Below are 14,389 nucleotides of genomic sequence, written 5' to 3'. Positions count from 1 at the left end.
GGGAGGATTGTGGTTCTGGGATAGCCTAGGTAATAAAGTTTATGAGACTCCATCTCAATGGAAAGAAGCAAGGCATGGTGGCACATGCTTTGTCATTCCAGCTAGGACAGGAAGCCCAAAGGGGGGGGAGGGGGAAGCAGACCATGGTTCATGAAGAGGCCTGGGCAAAAAGCAAGACCTTGGGGCTGGGAATGTAGTTTAGTGGTAGAGTGCTTGCCTAGCATGCATGAAACACTGAGTTCAATTCCTCAGTATCACATAAACAGAAAAAACACAAGTGGTGCTATGACTCAAGTGGTAGAGTGTTAGCCTTGAGCAAAAGAAGTCAGGGACAGTGCCCAGGCCCTGAGTTCAAGACTCCAGGACTGGCCAAAAAAAGGAAAAAACAAAACAAAACCTTTCCTAAAAGGGTAAGTTCAAAAGAAAGAGCTGGAGGCAGCCAGGCACTGTTTGGCTCACACCTGTGATCCTAGCTACTCAGGAAGCTGAGATCTGAGAATTGCATTTCAAATCCAGACCAAGCAGGTAGGTCCACGAAATTCTTATCTCCAATTAACCCCAGAAAATCAGAAGAGCTGTGGCTTAAAGAGGTACAGCACTAGCCTTGAGCAAAAGAGCACAGGGACAGCACCCAGACCCTGACTTCAAGCTCCATGGCCAACAAAAACAAAAAACAAAAAACTGGAGGTATGGCTCAGCACTAAAGTGCCTACTAACAATCACAAGGTCAAAGACCCAAGTATAGCTATAAATAAATAAACAATCCCACCATTTGCCAAAACTAATGTTTTATCTTGACCAAGCTAGTTAATATAACAAAATGGTAGTGAAAATTTAACTTGCAGGCTATAAAAATCCATCCACTTAAAAACAGAAGTGCTCACGTTTTTGGTTACCTTGAGCAGAGTGCTCTCTCTGAAGGAATGCATATTATTAAATTTTCAATGACCCCATCCTAAGGGATGGGAGAAATCTTCCCACAACCTGCTTTCCTGGGTAACTGCAGCGTAGGTAATCTATTCTTGAGTAATCCTTTCTAAATGGCCTACTTGACTACTTAAGCAGCTTTCCTGGTTCCAGACCTCTAAAATGGCCTTAATAACCCATTCATAGTTCCCTGGGAATATTTACCAGCCAAACCAATGATGTCACACTTGCGGAAGTGAATGTCACCAAGCTCTTGATTTCAGGATAGTAGCATCATTGCATGCTGTAACCATGCCTCCCACAGAGTAAAGGTCTCGCCAGATTGTATGACCCCAGACCGACGCTCACGGCATGTTCTTCATGGTCTCTGCCAAGCAAAGAGATTACTGCACCAAAGCAAATGTTTTTAGATCATTGCTTTATTTCACTATTCTGCAACAACCAAGTGCATTCCTCTCAAGGTGGATCTTCAATTATTCCTTATGTCCTCTTTCTCACTCTGAATAAAAAAGGTAATGAAGAAAAAGCCTGTACTTTTGGAGACCTAGAATCTGATTTATGCTAATAAGCTTTTGACTGCAATTTTGTGTTTTCGGTATTTCCTGCTGGCATCTTGGTGGTCACACGGAGTTCGCCACCCTCCAGTGAAGATGGCTGTCCACCACTACCACCATTGAAACCAAAAGTAAGTGTTGAAAAATGCACCTTGTACAATAAAAAAGTAGAAACCAATTCAATTTCCTTTTTTTTTTACGAATATAAAGTTTCTTGTAAATATGTACAGTCTTTTGAGCTAGTTCTATATAGCAGGAAGCATTTCACAAATGAGACACACGATATACATTTTCAGGGCTCAAGACGCCCGTTTCTCATGGAGATCCTAAATGAAATGCCAAGACTGAAAGACCAATTATCAATGACCTTTCCAAATACTTATGGACCAAGAGACAAAAACTTCAGCAAACATTCAGTCAGATCTGCCCTGGGGGATGGGGGGAAGAGCATAATGACCCCCCCAAAAATCCAAGCAACACATAAAACACAACAGCAGGACACGTTGCCAAAGGGGCTAAGACATGGAGGTGCATGGGCGTTTCAAACAAGAAAGCACTTAGGTTAAAGAGACGAGCAGGAAGGAGCCGGTATTTGGGCCAGGTTGCAATCTGGAAAGTGACCTGAACTGTGGACACATGGGTTTGAACACACAGTCACGGTCACCTGCTCCCAGGGGAACACGTCTATCTACCTTTCAGCCTACCTAGGATGTGCCTCAGTGGTCAGGAGGTGCCTAAGAGTGGTGACGAATTCACAGCAGGAGAGGCCTCGAGGGAGATTGAAGGCAGAAATAAGGCCGCTAGTTAGCTTGCCAACTGCAAAGCCTCCAGGAACTCTACACTCGAGAGAGGGTAGAGAGAACGAGGGTGAGCCGCACCGCACCGGAGGGGGGACCTGCCAACCCCACAGAGTTGAGCTGGAAGAGCTGAGATGCGGCTTTCTCTCTCCAACATCCGGGTCTTAGGTCTAGCCCTAGGGAAAGGCTCTTTTGGGAAAAGTCACAGTTTCGTGGGATAGAACCGTGCTGGGTTTTGTGTGAACAGAGTCATCTCGAGGAAGTCGGCAGGGAAGCGTGAAGGTCAAGGGAAAACAGAGAGAGAGAGAGAGAGAGAGAGAGGGAAGGGTGTGGTTTGCTGAAATCCTTCTCTGGTCGTAAGGCTTGAGCGTTTTGTGGTTGGTTGGTTTGTTTAGTGCTACAGGCTGTAGCTTGATGTTGCCATTAGTTGGCAAGTGGTCAGAGGGTCTCGATTCGGCGGGAGCTATGGGATGGCATCAATACATTGGCAGAGCAACCCAAGGGGTGGGGTGGGGGGGGTGAGGCAGCCCGGTCAGGGGGCAGCACATGCAGTGAACCGCCATGCAGAGCTCCCGGACAGGTCTCTTCCCCATCCCAGAGTGGGGAGCAACACACCATGGGGGGACAGGAGGTGGGTGACCCCAGGCCCCTGCTCAACCCCAAGACCCATGAATGCTGGGCTCCGAGCAAGTCTATTGCATGCTTTCCTGGCCAAAGCTACAGGGAGAGCAGGGACAGCAGGCTGTGGGGGGGGGGGGGGGGGGGGGATGAGACGCTGAGGGGCAGAGAGGGAAAGCTCAGTGAGGTCCCTTGGCCCCAGGTTACTGCCTCCAAGGAGGCCTGATGACCTCCGTACATTCTCAGCTGGTGGGAGGGGAAATCGTCAAGGCCATAAAAGGCAATGAGAACAGTAAACATTTGGCTACGATGTCACCCTGGATAAAACAGGGCCATCTATGAGAATGAATTGGGACAAAGAATGAAGCTACATGAAGGCGGGAGTTAGCCAACTGGCAGACGGACTTTTCTATACTATATTTCAGGGGCAAAGACCTGATGATGTGGTCTAGCTAAAAATGACTACAACAGGAAATACATTGCTATTCAAATCTATTAAGAATTCCGTTCTCTTTTAAAAAAAAGAAGAGGAGGTGGAGAAGGAAGAGGAAGAAGAAGAGGAGGAAGAAGAGGAGGAAGAAGAGGAGGAGGAGAACACAAAAGAAACAAAGGAAGAAAAAAACCAAAACCAAAAACAAAAGAAAACCAACCAACCCTAAGATCTTCAATAGCTAAGTAGGATTCTAAGCACAGTTAGGGTCTGGGTTGGTTTCCGGTGATGAACTGGTACAGGCCACAGCTACGTACCAAAGTCTGTGAATGCTGAGGGAGTAACAAAGTGCAAAGAGAAAGACTGCAGGAAGGTGCCTGGAGGAGGCGCCCAAGGGCCTCAGCCACCCTCACCCCCTGGAGACAGGGGTGTCTATGCGGGGATGGGGCTGGGCCCAGCTGGGCCAGGGGCTGGCCAGGCAGGCAGGCGCTAGGGTCCCCCACAGTGGGCATCCATAGTGTGTTTGGTGTTTTCCTGCAGACTGAGATGAGTAGTTGTTGGTTTTCTGGCTGGGATTTATACTGAAGACTGGTCCCAGACCTAGGAAGCAAAGTAGAAATAAGGAAGAAGTCAGATGAAGCTGGAAGCTGCTGGTCTATAGCACAGAATCTGTCCTTTAGTGGTTGACAGGGATGCTGTGCAGGGCAGGGGCAAATCACAGTGCCAACCCTCAAAGCCTGGGGCAGTCTGAGAACTAAAGTCGCTGAAAATGCTCCAACCTGAATTCCTCCTTTGTATGTGCTCATGTATGCACACAAGCATGCATGTGCACGTAAGAGTTTTATGGGGAAAAAACCCACAACAATCTATGTTGATCCCTTTCTTTGCAACAAAAGGGCTGACAGTAGGTAATTTTAGAAGGAAAATACCATCCAGAAAATCAGCTTCTGGAGGCTTAACAGAGGCCCATCAAAGATCAAGAAGCACCGGAACCTAGCTGTCTCACTGAGCCAGCTGCCTCATTCCAGGCCAACACCCCTGTCCTCGATCTCAAACCTCTAATCTCTAAGAAATCTAACCTCTCTAATCTCTAAGGAATCACCCAGGTGAATATATGCACATGGTTAAAAACTTTCAAAAAGCTCTTCAAGTTCTTGCTGGGCACTAGTGGCTTATACCTGCAATCCTAGCTACTCAAGAGACTGAGAACTAAGGATTGCAATTTTGAAGACAGCCATGCAAGACAAATCCAAGAAATCCTTATCTCCAATTAACCACCACCCCCCCACCCCAAAAAAAAGAAAGAAAGAAAGAAAAAAGAATAGCCACCAACTGTAAGTATGGCTCATTTAGTATGGAGTAACCAGCTTTGAGCAAAAAAGCTAAGCATGAGCTGGCTTTTCACAGACATAGACATTAAAAAAGAAAAAAGTTCTTCTGAAAGGTGATGTCTTTCACAAGTTTTTGTAGCCTTTGGGGAGGGGGGGGGGAAGGAATCCAACATGTACATGTGTATCTGTGGGAAAGCATGATGCTCACGGGACTGCATGGAAGAATTGGTGGTGTGTTTAAACTAGGGGATCACACATACTGTGATAACTGAGACAACCCAGACGCTGCTAACAGCGGCCTCTAGGCAGAGAACAACATTCCCCGTAGCTCTTCCGCAGTGTGTCCACGTCATCACAAATACCTGCTCTCGTTTGTTCAGGAAGCCTTTCAGAAATAAAGGAAGCCTTTTCTTCCTAAGCTCACATGTATTCCCCCTCAATCCCAGCTAGGCCTTGAATTTCAGTGACAGTGTCCCATTTCTTTTGTCGGTCGTGGGGCCTGAACTCTGGGCTTGGGTGCTGTCCTTCAGCTGTTCAGCTCAAGGCTAGTGCCCTACCACTTGAGACACAGTACCACTTCTGGCTTTTTCTGCTTAGGGGGTGCTGAGGAATCGAACCCAGGGCCTCATGCATGCAAGGCAAGCACTCTAGCATTGAACCACCTTCCCAACCCTTATTTATTACACAACAGTGACCCCGAGGCCTCCTCCCGCCTCCACGAGGGTTGTGCACAGGCCTTACCTTGTTCACCTGGGACAGGGGGGTCCGCACGGCCCCCGCCGGCAGCCGGCCTCTGCTGCTGTCATCAAACAGCCTGCCCGGGGAGCGCTCCCGGCGCGTGCTGAGCATGCGGCCAGGGGACTTTTCCCGCTCCAGGGGCCGGCCAGGAGACTTGTCCCTGCGTAGCTCGGCCCGGCCCTCTCGGTCACGGTAGCGGTGGGGTGTGCTTGGCTCACGGGGGTGGCTGGGGCCTTCAGGGGGTGCCGGGCTGGAGGCCACACGCTTGGTGATGTGCTCGTTGTACGTGGGCGGGCCTCGCTTGTTGGGGCTACTGGCAAGGAGAGAGGGGCAGGCTGAGGAGGGTGGGTCCTTCTCATCCAAGGAAATGAGCAACACAATGAAGACTTAAGTGTATTTTACTCTGGGCGTGAGTCGCAAAGAGGGCAAGATGCTTGGCTTCCTTTTCCTGTTCTTAGTACCGGCTTTTAATCTATTGCAAGCTCACTGTACAAGAGGCCTCGTAGGTGGGGTGGGGTGGTATCTCTAGGCATCATCACCAGTCAGCACAGACAAGAACACAGGGATGGAGGGGTAGGGGCAAGCTGGGATTCCCATACAGTATCCTTCCGCCATTTTCCAGAAGGAGCAGAAGGATGCCTTGCATTCGGCAGTTAAGTCTGCTACCCACCCAGGAGACAGGGGGCTCACCATGAGCCTGATGGGGAGTGTTTCTGAGAAAGCCTGTATTCATCACAGGTGACACAGATGCCACATCCGTCACCTCTCCCGCTAGGTGACTTCCTCAGTCTTTGTGGCATTTGTGCATGGTCAGAAAGTTAACAGTCCTCAGCCATGGCTGAGATGATGAAAGCTACAGCTAGGAAACTGAGCAGGGCAACACAACAGTCCAGCTGGCTAAAAAGAAGAAGGAAAAAAAGGTCCTGGTCCCAGAAGATGATGGGAAATAATGAATTGGGTGAAAATACTTGGGGCTCCTTTGCTCCCCACAACAGAGCTTCATGCATGTGAGGCAGGAACTCTACCACTGAGCTACCTGCCAGCTCCACTGGGGACTTTTTGTTGGTCTGAAACACCTGCCACCCAGTCCTGGTGAAGACTGATCCAGACCTATGGCTCTAATCACCTCTCTGAAGAAGCTAGATCTAGAACACAGAGAGGACAGTGCCTGGAGACCATTCCGTGAGTGGTCAGTTCACTGAGGAGCTAAAGGCCCTTTCTACCCCCTCACCACATAGGCGAACTGTGGAGATTCAGGTTCCAGCTTGGAAGACAAAACAAATCCAACTAAAACAGCATTAAGCCTCTTTGTAATAGAAGAGAAATGACAGCATGTGACCACAGGGACAGATGTAAGGCAGACAGGGGAGGGGAGAAGGGGTTCCCTGCCTGGGAAGCAGACTGGCTCAGGGAAGTCCATTCAGGATGTGAGTCCAGATGAACCAAAGGAAAGAGAACCACTCCTCCTTCAAGGCCTTTCAAGGCCATGTGGCCAGCCTTCATCTCCATATCCCTTCACAACCAGCGATCTATCACCTCCATTTTATGGTTCTTGCAGAGAGATGAATTTGCTTCTCTGCTAAACTGCAGGAAAAGGAGGCCTGCGGTGAACCACACCCCAGGTGTCTCCACTCTGCCAAAAATCATCCCCCAAGCCAAGCGAAAATGGAGGGTGAACTGCTGATGTCAGACCCACCCAGCAGCGGCAGGAAAGCAAACCCATCGTCTCTGCCTCTGTTCACTGAGACTGGAACCATGTTCCACCACAGGCAGTAAAAGCAGCTCCTCACAGTGAAGCCCTCCTTATCAGCCATCCCAGCCTTATGGTCCTCTCTGGCCACCCCATTCAGGCTGTGGGCCTCTGCTCCCCGCACACTCCCTTCAGCAGCTCTGGCAGGTCTGTGACCCCTAATCACTCCTGTGTCTCTCACCTGGGGCTTCGAGCATCATTAGCATGTGGGACTGCACTAGCATATCGTCTCCTCCCAGAAGCACACGCAACCCCTGCTCTGTTCCTATCAGAGCCACTGAAAATTCCTGAAAAGGGAGAGTGCCTTCCACTTTTCCAAGTCTCCTCCCGTTCCCTCCCACAGGCACATACCACTCCGCGGCCAAAGATCTCAAAATCCTAGTGGTTTGTACGTGATTATAAAGGAAAGAGAAACATCCTGCCTGTTTAGCCAGGTTTCCTTATGCTCCTCAGCCCAGCCCTTGCCCCCGGGAAAGAGGGAGGGATAGGGGGGGTCCCATACCTGCGGGAGGTGGAGGGCACCCGGTGGTGGTCAGTGCCAGACTCCTTCACAAGGTTTCCTTTGCAGCAAATGACCCTTAGTTTATCCTGGTATGAGGAAGCCAGGTAAATGGCTCCCGAGGAAATCGCAGGGCCCAGGTAGCGTGGGTTTGGGATTTCCAAATAGGCTCGGGCAGGGGTCCTGCGGAGGGACAGACAAGAGTTATGCTCCCTGAAGGTCACTTCCATTGCTGGGCAGGCCCCAACACCTTGTTCTGTAGCCGCCCACCGAGGCAGGGAAGGGCAGCGCTTACCCCAGGGAGGAGCGCGCCTGGATCTCAATGACTTCAAGTGAGTTGAAGTGGGTCACAAACAAGTAGGGTTCTCGGTAGGCTGCGTGGTCACCATGGAGGAAGAGTGTGAGGCAAAGAAGGGTTGAGAGAGAGGAAATCAAAACCTGGCGGCATCACATTCTGTGACCCAGCACTCCCAGGTAGGTGGATTTATCCCACAAATATTTCCACACGCCAGGATAACCGCGCATGCCCGTGCTGAGGCATTGCTGGTTACAGCAGAAGATGAGAAATCAATTCAGTTGTACATTATAGAGGGTCACCTATGGAGTTCTGCACAGCTGAAGAGATGGATATGTGTAGGACCTCAAAGCAATGTGTAAAGTGCACGACTTTATTGGTAATAAAAACTTTTTTTTTTTTTTTTGACAGTCATGGGGCTTGAACTCTGGGCCTGGGCGCTGTCCCTGCGCTCTTCAGCTCAAGGCAAGTGCTCTACTACTTGAGCCACAGTACCACTTCCTGGTAATAAAAATTTTTTATTTATTTATTTAATTTTTTGTCGGTCATGGGGCCTGAACTCTGGGCCTGAGCACTGTCCCTCAGCTCTTCAGCTCAAGGCTAGCACCCTACCACTTGAGCCAAAGCGCCACTTCCAGCTTTTTCTGCTTATGTGGTGCTGAGGAATCGAACCCAGGGCCTCATGAATGCAAGGCAAGCACTCTACCACTGAGCCACCTTCCCAGCCCCCTAATAAAAACTTTTTAAAAGATGGTGATAAGAATCTAAATTTTTGTCGGGTGTAGGGGTGCAGCTTTGGAATCCCAGTACTCAGGAGGCTGAGGCAGGAAGGATCAGAAGTTCAAAGTCAGTCTGAGCTACACAGTGAGACTCCCATTTCAATAAAAACAAAACCAGCAGGGTGCCGGTGGCTCATGCTTATAATCCTAGCTACTCAGGAAGCTGAGATCTGAGGATAGCAGTTCCAAGCTAGCCTGAGCAGGAAACCCCATGAGACTCTAATCTCTAGTAATACTCAAAAAAGCCAGAAATAGCACTGTGGCTCAAGTGGTAGGGGGCTAGCCTTGAGCAAAGGAAGCTCAGGGAGAGCATACAGGCCCAGAGTTCAAGCCCCAAGACCGGCAACAAACAAACAAACAAACAACAACAACAAATAATAGAACTAGCAAATAATATACTGTTTTATATCCCTGTATTTGCATAAAGTGCTAGAAGGATGAGGAGACAAGAGGATGTCACCTATTTACATCAGATGTATCCAGTGTAACTTCAAAACTGTCAATTAAAAACAGAGACTGGCAGCCAGGTGCCAGTGGCTCACGCCTATAATCCTAGCTACTCAGGAGACTGAGATCTGAGAATCACGGTTCAAAGCCAGCCTGGGCTAGAAAAGTCCGTGAGACTCTTATCTCCAACTAAACACCAGAAAACCAGAAGTGGCGCTGTGGTTCAAGTTTCAGAGCGCTCGCCTTGGGCTGAAGAGCTCTGGGACAGTGCCCAGACCCAGAGTTCAAGCTCTATGATGGGAGAAAGAGAGAGAGAGAGAAAGAGAGAGAGAGAAGAGAGAGAGAAAATAGCACTGAAAATAACGGATTTTTTTAAAAAAATAAATGTCAATTTTAACCAAAAAAGAAAGACTGATGGGCTGGGATGTAGCTCAGTGGCAAAGCACTTGCCTAGCAAGTACAACATCCTAGGTTCGATCCCCAAGACAAGGGGAAGATGATGGGCCAACTGGGGCCCCTAGAGGGAAAAGGCCATTGTCACTACATTCCTGGTGGCAAGTTATTACTTTGCTCCTCCACTGTCACTCCTGGCTCCAGTGCTTGAGCCTCGGATAGGCTCCCTGCTTTGCATGTGGCCTGAGGGAGCCAACTGGACATGTGGAGGCGAGGACTCCTCCAGGAGAAATCGTGGCCTCCTGCCACCAGCCCCTACTGAGCTCCCAAGGGTTGCCTGCCTTGTGTTGAAGCTGTGTTGGCTTCTTCACTGTCCCGGTGCCCCTACTCTCACCACACGGAGCAGGGCTGTCCAATCAAAACACAGGATCCTCAGCTGCAGTAAGTTGTACCAGTAGATAAATACATGAAATAGTCTTGAAGGGTATTTTGGCCATAGTAGTATTTAAGAATTTCCACACAGGTACAAGTTTACGTATTTGTGTATACATGCATATACATGTGCATTTGCATGTGTATGTGCGTGCATACATGCGTGCACGTGTGTGTGTGTGTGTGTGTGTGTGTATGTGTGTGTGTCTCTCTCTCTCCCTGCATGTCTGTCTGTCTGTCCTTGGAACCAGAAGCTCTATATTTTGGGGATTTGTGATCACAGGATACTACTTGACAAGTGTACAAAGATCAAGACAGAGGTGTTCACTGCAGTGTAGTTTATAGTTACATAAAGAACCAGCATGGCCAGCCAGATGAAATAGGTGAAACAGGCCTATGATCTTAGTTATTTGGAGCTGGAGATTGGGAGGATTGTGGTTCAATACAGCCCATGGAAAAAAATTAGTGAGACCTCCATCTCAATAAATAAGCACACACTCATGGGCCCAGCTGAGGGAGGCATAGCTAGGAAGATCACAATTAGAAGCCAGCCCCATATAAAAAATGGGAAATCCTACCTGAAAAATAACTAAAGGCTAAAAGAGTTTGGGTGGCTCAACTGATAGCACACCTGCCTAGCAAACACAAGGCACAAAAGGCATGGCCTAACTGTCCTGCTTAATTAGAGTGAACTGGGTAAATTAACTCATGTTTAGTTATACAGATGGGTACTATGGGGCCTCTGAAAGTGACTTAAACCCACAGGGAACATTTCCCCTTCTCCCGCTTTGATCACGAAAATTTAACAGTCTTCGCAGTTGGCCTGGGGACTGGTAGCTGATCGACTTTTCAGCGAGCCTCAGAATCCTCTCGCAAATGTCTTTGGGGAACTATTACGCACGGCCTTTGGTCTCAGGGATTCCATGAGCACTGTGCTTAGGCCAACAAGAATTCCCAGGTCACCAGTGCTAGTGAAAGGAGCCCCCACCCATGACTCACGTACCAAAGGCCAAAGGTAAGCGACTCCACTTGAGATCATCTGTGCGGCTACGCCTTCCATAAGAATCCACGAACACCCCAAATTCTGCAAGGTGTAAAGAACACAGGGGTGTCAGCAGAGATGGCAGATGTGTATGTGTGTGCATGCGTGCATGTACACATGCGTGAGAGAGAGAGAGAGAGAGAGAGAGAGAGAGAGAGAGAGAGAGAGAGATACACACTGTGACAACAGAACAAGGAAGAGCCTGGGGGACAACCTGCCAGATTGAACTGGATTGTGACAGCCCGAGGATCTCTGCAGAGCCATCTCCCAGTTTTATTAAGTGAGGATTTTAAAATTAATTTTTAAATGTATTAAAGAAAGATGCTTCGTGTGAAAAGGAGGGGAGCAGGAAAAGGAGGGGGAGGGGGAAGAAAGAAGAGACAAAACAGACAGGGAGGAAATAAGGCGACAAGGAAGAAAGGGGAAAGAGAGCCAGAGAGCCAGAGACAGGGAAGGAGAGACTAAAAACTAAAAAATAAAAGAGGAAAGTATTAAGAAAAAAACCTAAAGAGAAGGAGGGAGAGAGGGAGAGGGAGGGGGGAGGGAGAGGGAGAGGGAGAGGGAGAGGGAGAGGGAGAGGGAGAGGGAGAGGGAGAAGGAGGAAGGAAGGAGGAGGAAGTCCATAATCCCAGCACTTGGTTGGGTTGAGGCAGGAAGATCATGAATTCAAGATCAGGAGGAGCTACATAGTAAGATGCAGGAGGGATGGGGGAAATGGAGGGCTGAGCATCTGTCCTTTGGAGAGCATGTTAGCTGGGATAGGGTAGGGCTCTGGTTGGGGAGAGGACACCTACAGAGGGCCCTGGAGGTGGACTGATTGTCTCCATACCCCTGTGAAACCCACCCTGCCCCAGAGCCACGATGACCTGGCCAGGCCCCACCCCCAGCCCCCACAGGACCCCGGCAGGGCTTCCTCACCGTGGAAGCACAGCAGGTACTCCTCTCGCTGTCCCGCGCCATTCACCTGCACGATGGACACAGGGAAGCTGTTGGACGACGAGGCAAACACAGCCGGAGCCAAGGAGTGGTCATTCTTGTCCAGGAACTCTGCGAAGACAGGCAAGAAGCAGCTTTAGAAATGCCTTCCAAGCGGCCCCAAGCCTGACAGGGGGTGGGAGGAGGACCCCTGCCCTACCCTCGAGTGTGTACTGCTTCATGTCGATTTCGTAGAACTTGTTGGTTCCAATGAGGATACTGTAATTGGTGAAGTGGATACAGCTGCAGGGCTCAGAGGTCTCTATCTCCTGAGGACGAAGAAGAGGAGAGGACATGAGAGGTGACATGGATGCACCATTCCCACTGCTGTCCCAGTCCTGCCCCAAGCATCTCAACGAGCCTGGCAGATAGCCACCACCAGACCCGCTCCTGCCTCTCATGATGACCTCCCAGGCCAGGCGCTGGTGGCTCACGCCTGTAATCCTAGATACTCAGAGCTGAGATCTGAGGATCATGGTTCAAAGCCAGCCTGGGCAGGAAAATCTGTGAGATTCTGATCTCCAATTAACCACCAGAAAGCCAGAAGTGGTGCTGTATCAAGTGGTAAAGCCTTAAGGTGAAGAGCTCAGGGACAGTGCCCAAGCCCAGATATCAAGCCCCACGACCAACACACAAACAAAAAAAGATGACCTCCCAGGATGACCTCCCAGGTGACCTCTCAGGTGACCTGTCTGCTACCCTATTATGTTGTTTCACACAACCCCAGACTTCTTAGGAAACAAGGCAAAACTATATCCAAAAAGGGGTCAGAAACACCAATTCAGCCAAAAGGCAGAACTTAATGCATTTTTATCAGGGAGGGAGACACCATGAAAAAATATACCAAGTTATTGGTGCTTGGAATGCATGGCTTTAGTATATTTCCTGATAGCGTCTAAGTTTCTAATTTGAACTCTATTACACAATTATCGGCATCATCATTATTGCATTCCTGTCTTAATTACTTCCTAATTATTTGTACCCGCTTGTGGGCCAATCCTAATGCCATCAAACAAAACACAACAACCCCACAGGCAGGCTTATTCCAAGCTACTGCTTGGGCATCATAAAGATACAATGGTTTCTGGACTTTTCCAGAAGCAAACAGTTCAAACTTTAATCAGCAGCAGCAGCAGCATTGAATATGTATCGGTCACTTGCCAGGAGGGGGAAATGCTGAGGTTGCATGAAGTGAAAAGATCAGGAAAATCAAACTAAGGCCTCAATTTTGTCATTCCTAAGGATTGGGGAAGAATTATGAAGAGCGGGCAGGTCAGCTACTGCTTCCCCACTGGGTATTCAATAACACCCAAACTAGGCTAACAACTTCCTTCCCAGAACCAGACTTTTTCTGTACTTAACCACTATACATCATTCATTTCCTCCTTTCACTTTTGGGACAAACCATAAAAACCTCTGAAATAAACCAGGCTAATGATGGCTGATATCTGGGGACAGTAGACACCTTCTCTGAAAGCAAGAAAAATTCCAAGGACTGAGCATACCTCGTCTGCCTTGCAGACAACCCTCACCCAACACTCTGCTCCTGGGAGACCCAGCCTCCTAATCACAAGTCAAACAGAGGCAGCACTGGCTTGTCCCTTCACAGAAATCCTCTAGGTGCTGAGAAGATACTAGCTCATGATCCCTATAAGGACCACAAAAGGCTGAATTCCTTGGCTGGATGGAGAGGCCATTCCCAAACAGAAGTGAACCAAGAGCAGCTGCTAGGATCTCTAACAGCTCTGGGCTCTGTAGAGCTAGGGAGGTCACCCCAGGTTGAAGGACGGCAGAGGGGAGGGGGTCCCGGAGATGCTTCACACACTGGCTCCCCTTCCTGGGAGAGCAGGATGGCCCAGACCACGACACACCTTCCGAATGCAGTACTTGCTGAGGTTTTCGTTGTAGCGGAGGATGACGACTTTGCTGGGCATGGCTGCACAGATGCAGAGCCCATTCTCAATCTGAAAGGCATGAGGGAAAAAAAAGATAAGAGAGGGCTGGGAAGGTGGCTCAGTGGTAAAGTGTTTGCTTTTCATGCGTGAGGCCCTGGGTTTGATTCCTCAGCACCACATAAGCAAAAAAAGCCGGAAGTGGCATTGTGGCTCAAGTGGTAGAGCGCTTGCCTTGAGCTGAAAAGCTGAGGGACAGTGCCCAGGCCCAGAGTTCAGGCCCCATAACTGACCAAAAAGAAAAAAGAAAAAAAAAAGGAAAGACAAAAGAGGGTCACCAGGGTAATCCTTAGTGACTCAGAGCGGAGTCTCTCAACCTTGGCACTCCTGATATCTGACAGACTACATGGTTCTTTGTGCTGAGGGACAAAGAGCATTCTGTGCACTACAGGGAGATAGGCAGCATTGTGGCCATGGCTCACTAGAGGCC

At 49.2% G+C, this 14,389-nt stretch overlaps 1 protein-coding gene across 10 annotated transcripts in view; it reads right to left on the bottom strand.

Annotated features, from left to right (window-relative positions):
* Positions 1-3,883: 3,883 nt before the first annotated feature.
* The window catches only part of Cit (citron rho-interacting serine/threonine kinase), a 166,004-nt gene continuing 155,498 nt past the window's right edge, over positions 3,884-14,389 (bottom strand). For 8 of the 10 annotated variants that reach the window (XM_042669642.1, XM_042669647.1, XM_042669648.1 and 5 more), the window contains 8 exons: positions 13,879-13,971; positions 12,168-12,276; positions 11,951-12,079; positions 10,994-11,074; positions 7,940-8,018; positions 7,648-7,827; positions 5,399-5,708; positions 3,884-3,926 (listed from right to left, as the gene is read on the bottom strand). In XM_042669642.1, coding sequence (XP_042525576.1) covers positions 3,903-3,926; positions 5,399-5,708; positions 7,648-7,827; positions 7,940-8,018; positions 10,994-11,074; positions 11,951-12,079; positions 12,168-12,276; positions 13,879-13,971 — 1,005 coding nt within the window. In that variant the 3' untranslated portion in view covers positions 3,884-3,902. The remainder of the gene's footprint in view (positions 3,927-5,398; positions 5,709-7,647; positions 7,828-7,939; positions 8,019-10,993; positions 11,075-11,950; positions 12,080-12,167; positions 12,277-13,878; positions 13,972-14,389) is intronic. The other 2 variants (XM_042669643.1, XM_042669646.1) reach the window with 1 other exon arrangement.

The sequence above is a fragment of the Dipodomys spectabilis genome, unplaced genomic scaffold (genome assembly GCF_019054845.1).
Source record: "Dipodomys spectabilis isolate Male_0828 unplaced genomic scaffold, ASM1905484v1 ptg000499l, whole genome shotgun sequence".
Lineage (NCBI taxonomy): Eukaryota > Metazoa > Chordata > Mammalia > Rodentia > Heteromyidae > Dipodomys > Dipodomys spectabilis.
Note: the sequence above shows the minus strand (reverse complement) of the source record. Positions and strands in the feature narration are given on the sequence as shown.